This window comes from Sprattus sprattus (genome assembly GCF_963457725.1).
Source record: "Sprattus sprattus genome assembly, chromosome: 18".
Lineage (NCBI taxonomy): Eukaryota > Metazoa > Chordata > Actinopteri > Clupeiformes > Clupeidae > Sprattus > Sprattus sprattus.
In genome coordinates, this window is record NC_137916.1 from 21,317,704 (window position 1) to 21,329,885 (window position 12,182).

General features: G+C 42.1%; 2 protein-coding genes across 2 annotated transcripts; one reads left to right on the forward strand and one right to left on the reverse strand.

Moving 5' to 3' along the window:
* Positions 1-1,500: 1,500 nt before the first annotated feature.
* LOC308379163 (interferon-induced very large GTPase 1-like) lies at positions 1,501-6,315 on the forward strand (the record flags this gene model as incomplete). Its single annotated transcript, XM_080856219.1, has 1 exon — positions 1,501-6,315. The coding sequence occupies one exon, from the start codon at positions 1,501-1,503 to the stop codon at positions 6,313-6,315; it is 4,815 nt and encodes a 1,604-aa protein (XP_080712345.1).
* A 2,737-nt stretch (positions 6,316-9,052) lies between these two features.
* LOC308379164 (zinc finger BED domain-containing protein 5-like) lies at positions 9,053-10,483 on the reverse strand (the record flags this gene model as incomplete). Its single annotated transcript, XM_080856220.1, has 1 exon — positions 9,053-10,483. The coding sequence occupies one exon, from the start codon at positions 10,481-10,483 to the stop codon at positions 9,053-9,055; it is 1,431 nt and encodes a 476-aa protein (XP_080712346.1).
* Between the last annotated feature and the right edge of the window lie 1,699 nt (positions 10,484-12,182).

A 12,182-nucleotide genomic window follows, 5' to 3' on the forward strand; every position in this document is an offset into this window, starting at 1 on the left:
GAAACTTGCATTGCACATATCCGGAGCCAGAAATCATCCATATATTCCCGGATTCTTAATTAGTCCGGATATGACCAAAATCTACTCCGGAGATGTGCTTTGTCATTGTGAATTTCCTAACACAAGATCTCCGGATTCCAGCCTATTTTGCCCAGTGATCACTAGGCGCACTCCTCCCATTAAAGTGCGCTTCACGCCTACGTTACCATCCACGTCTCCGTGCCATCCCACCTGTTGGCAGGTACACACCCTCAAAGCGTTAATATGCGACTCTACTCAAATGCGCCCCCTTAGTAAATACTGTTTTATGTTTACGACCGCTATTTTACGCCAGAAATGGGCGCAATCCTATTGGTAAATCAGGCCCTCAGTCTTTGTCTAAACATTTCATGACAGCTCTGAGTTTCAAATCCCCCTTTAAAACAGACTCAGCATTCCTCTCCACAGAACTAAGAAACAGCTGAGAAATCCATTTAACAAACTCAAACACATATCATGTTAATACTTATATAGAATATTTCTTTCACGTTATCACAGCCTCATGTGCCAGACTCCTCCTCTCTCATCCGTTGGATCAACGCATGCCAACGCAACCGTGTGAGTGTCCCGTTACACATTGAATTTGCAAAATGTCTGCAGCCCTATAGTTAATTCTTGAGAGTGTCCTATACATGGGATGCATTTTTCCCTACCTGGTAGTTAAGCCGCAGTAACTCTGCCAGATAAAGTATAAACGGGTCTCTCTCTCTTCCTCTTCCACATGCGTGAAACAACATTGGTTGTCATTCACACTCAGTCACATTCAGTATTCCATAATGATAAAGTAAGGGGTGTTGTGGAGTCCTACAAGAGTGTATTTTACTGGATGCTATGTAGGGCAGGGGCAGACTGGCCATCGGGGATACTGGGGAAATCCCCGGTGTGACGGCGGGGTTTGGGCTGGTCCAATATATTCACGTCAATCGAAATAGTCTGAAGCTAGAATATGCACGCGGGGAGGGGGCGTGGTGGTGACGCTAAGTGAGCCACCCTGACAATTTCACAGTTTCAAGAAAATGTGCCCAGGGGGAGGGGGCGTGGCGGCAGTTACAAACATGAAAAAAAGTTACGCCACAGCTGCCAGGCCACTTTTCCCCCCCAGTCCGCCCCTGATGTAGGGGGTGCAAGAGGTGTGTGCTAGGTCTCATGCCATATAACTTGACTATGAACTATCCTAGCATCTATTTTTAAGTCTTTTACTATTTTCACAATCAGATACTCAAACCCAGGACGTGTTTTTCCAACAGATTTACTGTAGTAATTAAGCCACAATAAAGAGATGAATTTCCAGGAAAAGAGCGGCCAGATACACTCGCGCCAATATATTTAAACAGATACCTAACACCTCTCACCTTTATCCTGGTTGGTTGACACCTATCTGGTTGACATCACTGTGGATATAAGGTGAAATAGGGAATATATATTCCCATTGATAGATCAATTGTAATGGGGTTGTTACTGATGTTACAGGAAGAAGAACACAGTTCGGAAACAGCCGAGGATCCATCCAAGAAAAAAGAAGAAGCAATAAACAATCAACGGGAAGTAAAAGAACTGTTTAACAGATTGAACCTCAGAAACTGTGACCAACTGTCAACTTCGGATGTTCTTAAAATAGACGGATGCTCATGTCAGCCTCAGGGTCCAAAGGTAGAGGGAGAAATAGCACAAACTTTTCTTAATCTGCTTTTTATGACAAACTACAGGGCTAGGTATATTCCCATCAAAGAGGAAAATAACGAATTGTGTCAGAAAAAGGATGAATATAGACAAAATCAAAATAGGGATCTCTTTGCTACTTTCTTTGACAAAAAAAATATTGGCGATGAAGGGGTAAAAGAGCAACCTCGGATTCATCCAATGGACGTTCAGATGGCAGTGTTTCACTGTGCTGACCCATTCCTCAGGCAGTCCCTACTGACCAAACTCTCAATGTGTCAGTATGCTCTGCCTCTACTTGTGCCAAACCCTTTTACCACAGAGATTGAATTCCCTCTGTGGGCGTTCCGTCAAGTCTGGAAAAGCTGGAAGTCAACTGATGCTTCAGGCACAGTGACCACCCATAATGAGCCAATGTATGGAGTTGAAACGCCAATGGTTTCTGTTTTCAGGCTTGGACCTGTGTCCACATCCAAGTCTCAGCTCTTAAACTCTCTCATCAATGAACGACACAGCACATTCTTCCACAGGAACTGCCCAGGCAGTAGCAGAACCCGCCTGCTGATGGACGGTGTAGTGGAGATTGCCTGGTACTGTCCGTCTGGTAAGGACACGGATCACTTTCCTGAATGCGTTGCCATCTGTAATCTCCATGGTGATGGAGAGACCTGTAGGATGCAACAGACTGTTTCGTCAGAAATGGCTTCAGTTAATGTAGCTTTCTTACCCAGCAGTAAGACTGGCACAAGCATGTCAATTGTGAAAGAGCTCTTAAGCTCCCCTACACCTCTGATCTGTCTTCTCACCGAGGACGACTCCCCACTAGAAGAAGTGGGTAAAGGCAAATTCAAAATGGGATTAAGAGACAGGAATCAGTCAGATATAGTTCAAGAATTGAAAAAGGCAATCAATGAGAGTTTGTCTCTGAGAAAGTTTAGCCTTGAAAATCTGAAACAGCAGGGAGTCAAAGTGGATGAGAATGATGGAGATTGCACAAAGGGTAAAGGAGTTGCACTGCAGATTAAGGATTTGCTAGAGGGAAACTCAGCAGTCAAAGAAACTTTTCTGCCATGTCAAGGAAAACAATGGCATGACTGGTGCCAAAAAAACAAAGACCTTTTTCGCCTACATGGAAACCTGGAGAAACAAAAGAGTCAGATAAAAAAGGACATGGGAGAAATACGATCCAGGCAACAAAAGGCAGGCTGCAGCGAGCTCATGAAGTTGTTTTTGGACGCCGTGGACTCACTCCCATCCCTCAGTAGAAGGTATTTTTTTAAATGGACCAGCATCCTCATGGACAGCTGCACATCTGATGAACTAGTGAAACTCCATCATCAATATGATGAAAAATGGACTAAAGTTTTGGATCTAAAGAAGAAACATGACAAATCTGAGCAGCTGAAGAAAGAACAGGCCGAGTTGGAGAACATATCTGACCAATTGAATGCAGCAACCTTTGGACTGGAACACATCCTGCGAGAGATGGGGCAGATATATGAAGCTGATATGTCAGTGAAGAGTGGTGGTTGGAATCAGACAACGCTCCCGGCAATGGCAGCAGAACTCATGATATCAGGGCATCCATTAGAGCTGATGGATGGTGATGCTGCTCATGTTCCATTGATTTGGATAAGGGCTGTGTTGGATGAAGTCATAAAGAAGGTTGGAAACAAGAGAATCTTTGTCTTGTCCATTCTGGGCATTCAGAGCACCGGGAAATCCACAATGCTGAATGCAATGTTTGGACTCGAGTTTGCTGTAAGCGCTAGACGGTGTACCAGAGGGGCATTCATGCAGCTAGTTAGTGTGACTGGGGAGATCAAGGCACAGTTTGACTACATTCTTGTTGTTGACACTGAAGGACTACGAGCCCTAGAGCTTGCTGGGAAGGCAACTATCCACCATGACAATGAATTGGCCACATTTGTCATGGGCCTAGGAAACATGACCCTGATCAATATATTTGGGGAGAATCCTGCTGAAATGCAAGACATCCTTCAAATAGCTGTGCAGGCTTTCCTTAGGATGAAAAAAGTGAGACTGTCTCCCAGTTGTGTATTTGTTCATCAGAATGTTGGGGACATCACTGCAAGAGAAAAAAACTTGGAGGGAAAGAGACGCCTGCAAGACAAACTAGATGAGATGACCAAGTTAGCAGCCAAAGAGGAGGACTGTGATGCGAAGTGTTTTAGTGACGTCATTACTTTTGACATACAGAAAGATGTGAAGTATTTTGCTCAACTCTGGGAGGGCAGTCCACCCATGGCCCCTCCAAATCCATGCTACAGTGAAAATGTTCAAGATCTGAAGAAAACCATTCTCAGCAAAGCCTCAGAATCAAAAGGTATGAAGCTCTCTGAATTTAAGACAAGCATCTCTGATCTGTGGAATGCCTTGTTGAATGAGAACTTTGTTTTCAGTTTCAAAAACACATTGGAGATTGCCGTCTACAGAAAGCTGGAGACAGAATTTGTCAATTGGACCTGGAGCCTCAGAAAAGCAATGTTACACATTGAAAACAAACTGCACAACAGAATTGAGAATGACATCCTAAACACTATAGAGGAAAGATTTATTTTGGCAGAGATGAGGACCACATATGAGGAGGTTAAGAAAAAAATGGCACAATATTTTGATGAACACACAGACAAGGAAATGCTGGTACAATGGAGAGGGAGGTTTGAATCCAAAATCTGTGATGTTCACAGTGACCTTGTGAAAGAGACACAAAAAAAGTTGAATGATCTCATTCAGCAAAAGAAGACTCGGAAGAAGGTGGATGAAAGGAAGGCAGAGTATGAAAATACTCTCTTCAAAAAGAGCAAAGACCTTGCCTTGAGTCTTAAACAGCTGGAAAAAAGTGAAGAAGCTCTTAAGAAAGAATTTAATGAAATGTGGGAAGGCTGGCTCCGGGAATTAACATCAGATGTACCTCGTGTGAAAGACTGCAACATTTTGGAGGATGTTATGAGCATCCTGAGCGAGGGCCATGAGGAAAGTGTTTTGAATGATCGGTTTGAACAGGCTGACTATAAAGTCATTACCTGCAGGGGTGACTATTCCAGATATTTAATGCCCATAGAGCCTGCATGTCAAGAGGCAAAACAAGCAAACAACAATCCAAATCTGCTAACCAAGGTCAGAAATACTTGCACAACTGTCATTGAAACACTGACAGGTTTGTTCAAGCCAAAAGAGACACTTGATTTTACATATCAGCATCAAGAATCTGTAAAATACCTAACTCAAAACATCCATCGGCAAGCTGAAGAAATCATTGCAAAATACTCAGATCTGACATTAGGCTACAATAAGTATTACATTCAAGAGATAGCAGATTCAGTCAGGCACAGTGTGAGTGAGTATGAGCAAAAGATGATGCAGAAAGGTTTTGCCTTCAAAAAGATGTTCACAGTAGATCTTTTACTGTTTGTGTGTGATGTTACACGCAAACAATTTTCGGAACTTCATAAACAATTCCAAAAAGCTAATGATGCCTTAACCTACCTGGGGGAACAGAGAGATCAGTACTACATGGTTTTTAAGGGTTTTTGTCAAGGGGCACAATCATGTGCAGTGCTTGGAAACTTCATATGCAGCAAACTGGAGCTGTCCATCAGGCAGGCTGTGTATGACCAAACTGCTATTGATTTAGCATCTGAAATGCAGTCTAATTTTCCTGCATTAAATGGGAATAGGCTGAACCTGGAAAGACACATTCTCCTCTCTTTAGCAGAGGAGGAGAATTTTAACAAGTTCATGAACTACATTCACAATCCAAAGGAACACTTCAAGAGTTTCATAACAGAGCAGGTGAAGAAGTATATGGCGGCGGCAAAAAGTCCCAAACTTCTTTCAATAATTCAAGGAAACCTCAAACAAAAGACCAAATGTGCAAGTGTTGCAGCACAAACAGCAACAGAGGAAGTCAAGAAAAATCGTGGGAATGTCAACATGTGGCTGAGTCATTTTTCTGATGAACTAAAAGACGAGCTGAAATTTGTCGAAAGGTCCTGTGTTGATGCCTCTGAGATCACTGATTTTGATTTTCTTCAAGAGGTAATATGTAAAGGTCTAGACGAAATTTTGCAACAACTCGGAAAACGGTTCAGCCAACTGTCTCTCCTTCCAGCTGAGCAGTTTTGGAGAAGACCCGATGAAATTTTGATTGAACATTTCTGTAAGTGTTGCTGGGTCCAATGTCCTTTCTGTAAAGCAATCTGTACCAACACCCTGGAAGATCATGACGGTAATCACAGTGTCCCTTTCCATCGCACAAGTGGATTAAATGGATGGCATTTCAGAGGTACAACAAACCTTTGCGTAGATTTCTGCACAACTGCTGTAGCAAGTAATGGTGTGTTTTATCCATCACATGAGAGTGAAGAGTCAATTCCTTACAAAGAATATAAAAGGGCTGGGCGAAAATATGACAGCTGGTCCATCACTCCTGACAATTCTGAACTACCTTATTGGAAGTGGTTCATGTGTCGATTTAAAGATGACTTGGAAAAATACTACAAAAAAAAATTCCAAGGACGAGGAGAAATTCCTAAGGAGTGGAGCAAGTGCACGAAAGAGCAAGCCAAGGAGAGCCTGGACATGGGTACTTAGATGTAAACATGTCACTTATATGAGGACTTAGATTTATACATCAGTATCTTTTATTACAAGGTTATTAAACTCCAACTCTCCAACTACCCTCAGACAAACAAGAGCTTTCATAAGAGTTGGCTTACTTTTGAAATTCAGTGGATTTCCACAGAACTTGGTAAATCTGCTATTCATTCTTATGGTTAAACTACTATGATAATAATAATAATAAAGTTTAAATACATGTTATAGTTGGAAGCTATTGACATCAAATAAGGTTCAAAAGTGAGGATTTGTTAAAAGAGTATTTCACATGCTTTATCTATATATGATCCCTATCCACTTTCTGTCTTTTCTTTACTATGCTGTTTATTTTTTTGGAGTGTATTACATTTGTAAATATGAGCTGTTTTTTGTTTTATCCATTCTGTAGTTCTTGCATTTATTTGATCTACGTATTTGTATTGCACTTCAATCATAACCTCTGAATACAGGGTAGTTTGAATGACAACTTGGCATTCAGTGAGATTCCCTTTATAAATAAAGCAATGTATTTCTGATTGATTTTTCAGCTGCATATCTCAAATGCTTTCATTCATTGAGCTGTTGATGTTGTCCGTCTTCCATCAACATGCAACAATTATCGTGTAATTATTATTAGCAATCTATTGACTTACTTATTTACTTAATGTGGGATTGCAACATTCCTGAATAAATATTATGAGGTGAAATCTCACTGTGATTAGGAAGTTATTCTTATTTACTATGGTTGAGTATAAATCTATTTTCAAGAACAGTGTCAGACTAGTTATCCTTTTTTCGGTAAATGCATTGTTGTTTTATGTCCTATGCACCAACCACACCAAGTCATTTTTTTGTATGTGAAAATATACTTTGCCAATAAAAAGAATTCTGATTCTGATTTTGAATCTGAATCTTTAGTTGATCCCTGTCACATAGCTGTGATCCAGTGTACACAATCAAATCAGAACAGCTGACGACAATAGCTAGTAAGTTTTGTAGCCTAGTCAGTGTAAATTGTCAATGAATGTAAGGAAAGTAGAGTAAAGGCTGATTTATGCTCGGTTACGTAAGCGTAAGCGCAAGCGCAAGCGCAAGAGGCCGCGCAAGCCCCTTGCGTGCCCCTTGCGCGACTTTTCACGTCTTGCGTGCGTCGGCCCCTTTTTCTAGACTTGCGCCATTTTACGCAAGCCTATTGTTCTGGGTGTGAATTGCTTGGCAACACCTCCAACGCAACGCGTAAGCACCTAGCAATTCATGCTCCCTTTAGAAGCATGCAAGGGCCTTAAGTGTGAGATGCATCTATGTTTAGCAGGCACATTGAACTACAGAGTTTATTACCTAGGAATGTCCCCGGCATACAATCTTTTCTTGAAAATGACAGTGAGTGTATCACCACTGAAATAGTTGCTCCTGTTTGAACCCTGTGCCATCATGGTGCAGAACCCAGACACTCAGTACTACTGATAAGCAACTGGAGCCTCAATAATAGTCTAGCCCTGTAAACTCACATTAATTGTGCTCTACACAGACAAAGGTGCTCTACACAGACCAAGGTGCTCTACACAGACAGGTGTAGAGCCAGTGGTGTAGTCCAGGGTATACACAGGTATACAGAGTATACCCACTTATTTTTCAGTCAGCATTGTGTATGCTCACTTCTCAAAACAGGGTGTTTATCCTGTGTTGTATGGGCTGCTTAAAAAAAAATAAGAGTATACCCACTTCTCCAGGGACCACTTCACCACTGTGTAGAGCTGAGATTGTTTTGAATTTGTGGACAGTTCTCTCTTTTTCTTTTTTAATGCACAAAAGAAAGACATACCAAAACAAATTTGGGCTCAAATGAAAGGCTACTAAAGGCTACTGTAGAGGGAGACTATTATATATATTATATATTCCTTGAAACCTCTGCTACTGAGCATGAGCGGAGTCCAGTCTTTGTAAACAGTAAGGTAGTGGTCAGCAGGTCAAAAGATTCAAGTGTCAAGTGTCAAGAGTAAAAAAAAAAGGTTTTAATGGAACAATCCTGGATGGATATGGACATCAATAAAGAATGAATGTGTAACCCTGCCGCTCATTCTGATCTAAAGACTTGGCAGTGGTAATGGGGTACACTAAACTCAGACTGAAAGTGTCTATTAAACGGGCCCAGCAGGTTTAAACCCTGATCACCCAGCTTATTACTAAGGTTTCCTTTAAAACAAACAACTTCAGACTTCTCCAGTTTTGTCGGGGTAGCTGTTCAGGCTTCATACAGCCAGTAGCAGAATGACATAATTGTTACATTTGGAGGTTGGCTCAGCAGAACACCACCCAGACTGTATAGCCAACTTAATATAACTTGGTATGTGTAATGTAAACTTGAGAATTATCCATGGCCAATCTGAATGACCAAAGAGCCTTTGGAACAGAGCTGACAGTGATAGGCCATTAATGACATCCTATAAGCTAATGCATAATACAAAAATATTACATTGAAATGTGGGGCTATCCTTCAGAGGGGGCATATAAAAAACCTGGCCTGTTCCCTGGCGGTTTTCCTCCCCATCAGATCGGCAGGTGTCAGAAGGAAGGCATGAAACCCATGGTTATTTGTCCTGGATGGTGGTATGCCAAATAGCCAACAAGTAAGATTAACAACTGAGTTTAAAATGTCATCTGCACTGTGGCCCTACATCTGCTTATAGAAGGCACATTTTCCTTAGTTATTTCACTCATGATGTTAGGCTAGGCCCTACAAAATGGAGTTCTGACAACCTGTAGTTTCCAGAAAGGCATGTAAGTTCTGAAACGAGTCTGTGTGTCCCTCCTCCAGTCTCTGCCCCCACAGTTCCAGTTTCTTCGAAAAGGACTGCATTTTAGCAGCAAGTTGAGGGATGTGGGTGCTGGGTCCTTGCATCTGGAGATTCAACTCGTTCAATTTCTGAAAAACATCGCTAAGATATGCAAGTGCCAACAGAAAGTGTTCGTCATTGTATCTAGTCGCAAGGGCATGGCCCTCCTCCTCGAAAAAAACGCGAATTTCCTCTCTCAACTCAAACACCCGGCTTAACACCTTCCCACGCGAAAGCCATCGCGCATCACTGTGGAACAGGACGGCCGTGTGCTTGGAGCCCATCTCTCCGCACAGCGCTGCGAAAAGTCTGGCTTTCACCGGGCGCGTCTTGATGTAATTGACCGTCGCAATTACGTCGGTCATGACAGCATTCAGGTCTGGACTCAGCTGTTTTGATGCAAGCGCTTCACGGTGAATCATACAGTGAGTCCATTGTACGTTGGGGGACGCACCTTTGATGAGCGCTTGCAGTCCACTGCGCTTCCCAGCCATAGCCTGAGCCCCATCTGTGCACACTCCAACACAACACTCCCATTTCAAATTTGCCCCTCGTATGTAAGTGTCAATCATTCGGAAAAGTTCGTTAGCAGTGGCTCTTGTTTTCAGCTCTTTGCAGAAGAGAAGATCCTCTCTCATGTCCCCCGAATCGATGAAACGTATGTACGTGATCAATAAACAGTCCTTGTTGCTGTCAGTAGCTTCGTCTACCTGCAGCGCAAACCAAGTGCTAGCACGAACTCGGTCAGTCAGCTGTTCTTCAATGTCCTCAGCCATGTCGTGTATACGCCTGCCGACGGTGTTGTTTGACAGAGGAATTGATTTCAGGCCTAATTTGTTCACTGTTGCCTCGTCTCCCATGATTCTAACTATCTCAATCACGGCGGGCAGGATCACCTCCTCGCCATCTGTGTGAGGCTTCTTTGCCTGTGCTAACAGGTAGCTCATTTTATAGGAGGCGAACTGTGCATTGGCAGTTGTAGATGCTAATTTTGTGAAAGACCTACGCTGTGCCCGAACTTTTAAAAGCTCTTCTCTAAAAAAATCAATCGGCTTATTTTTATGTTCAGGGTGTGTTGTCTCCAAGTGGCGCTTTAGTTTGTTGGGTTTTAAACTTTCGACCGCTAGCACCTTCAGGCAGAGAAGGCACTGCGGCCGCTCCTCAGCTCCCACCATCACACTGGTAAACCCCAGTCCCACGAAAGCATCGTCAAACCTCCTTGTCTTGGCTAGGGTCGGTGTCCTCGATGATATGCCGGCAGGTGGCGTCGTTGCAGCAGCAGCAGCAGCAGCAGCCTTTCTTTTTGGGCCGAGTGCGAGAAATTTCTCCATTGTGAAATCAACGAGAATAATGGTCGTCGCTGAGGAAAACTGAATCCGATTATCACACTGACGTTCGATGGCGGGACCAACCGACAAATATAGAATCAAAGGGTGGGGCTACAGGGGGTTCTTTTCAAAGGTGGATTTCTCTCTGCAAAGTGGCTGTGCATTAAAAGCCTATTCTGACGCCAGTATTTTAATATAATGTTTCATATAATTATATTATTCGTATATATAATTATTCGTATTTTTTTTTTTTTTTTTTAATTTTTTTTTTTTTTATATGCAGCTGGCCCATCTCTCCGTGACCCCCCTGACGGTGCTCCGCGACCCCCCGGGGGGTCGCGACCCCCAGTTTGGGAACCGCTGGGCTAGGGTGCTCCCTGGAGTTTCAACCCCAGCTGCTTTTGCTTAGTTAAAGAAATATTATAGTTTTCCCTCTCAAACTAGCATGCTATGTAGCTAACAGCCACCAGACTTGTCTTGTAAACACCAACAACAGCACAATAAGCTGTTGTCACATTCTCCATAGGGGTACTCCATATGAGAGAGATCCCCTGAGATGTATGTAAGCCCTCTGGATATTGAGAAATTAACTACATAACTATGACCGTTTGCTCAATAGTGTCCTTATTTTCCTCAAGCGAAAATACAACAGCTGACTTATCAGGATTGGTAAAGTCCAATTGACTCCTTCACTGATGGAGATCAGAGTTTTTTTGCCTTACCTTTAAGTGGTGAAGATTTTATGACAAAACGCCTAAAGTCTATACATGTCAGTACAGTGCGATTTGAGTATTTGTTATGGTTCTAATCTGTTATATTGCTAAAAAAAAACAATTAATCTGCATTTTTTTGTTGCCATGGCAAAAGGAACAACAGAGGAAGGGAGGAAATATTTAAAAGTAGAGAGCAGTAGAGATCTTATTCGGTCAATACACAGAAAGAATGAAAGACATTTTCTTTTGTTAAAATGTTTGTTTTATTTGGCCAGTGTGAGGAATATGGTTACCATTACTTCTATGGGTGTTTAAAAATGTCACACTTCAGCCAGCATAAAATAAACAGCATTCTTGGCTGTTTTTAAGTATATAAAACTGTGTCAGTACACAAAAGTGTCATGTTTAAGTTGTTTTTTATGTTACAAACATATGTTATGTGTTGTTATTGTTTATATTTGGATTAAAAAATAAATAATAATAAGTCAGTCATGGTATGGTTTGAATTGTGACAGATTAGAGAGCATGTCAGTCAAATATTTTTCTAATTCACTGTAGCACTCATCTGGTCAATGGTTTTAGTTTTAGTTCTTGCAGACCTTTGCACTTACAGGGTGAGGTTCTTCATTTTCCTTATATCAAAACCCCTCAATCATGTTTACTCCAGGACTGGGACCAGCCCTTGGTGGTTTTGGTAACTCTGACATCTTAGAAGCTTTACATCTGTCTCTGAGTTACAGTTTGTGTCTCAGGAAAACAATCCCAGCATCACATCCTGTTATTAGAGAAACATCTCCAAGACGTGTCCAAATGTTGACATGGTGATAAGGTAACAATATAGATATATACAACAATATATGATGTACACTGTATAAAAGGGAAGAAAGTACAGATGTGCTTTTCCTTATTCCAGGTGACCCTCTCCCCCATATACCACTGTAAGGCAGATAACCCTCACCTCACTGTCATCCATGAGTCACTGGTGGACT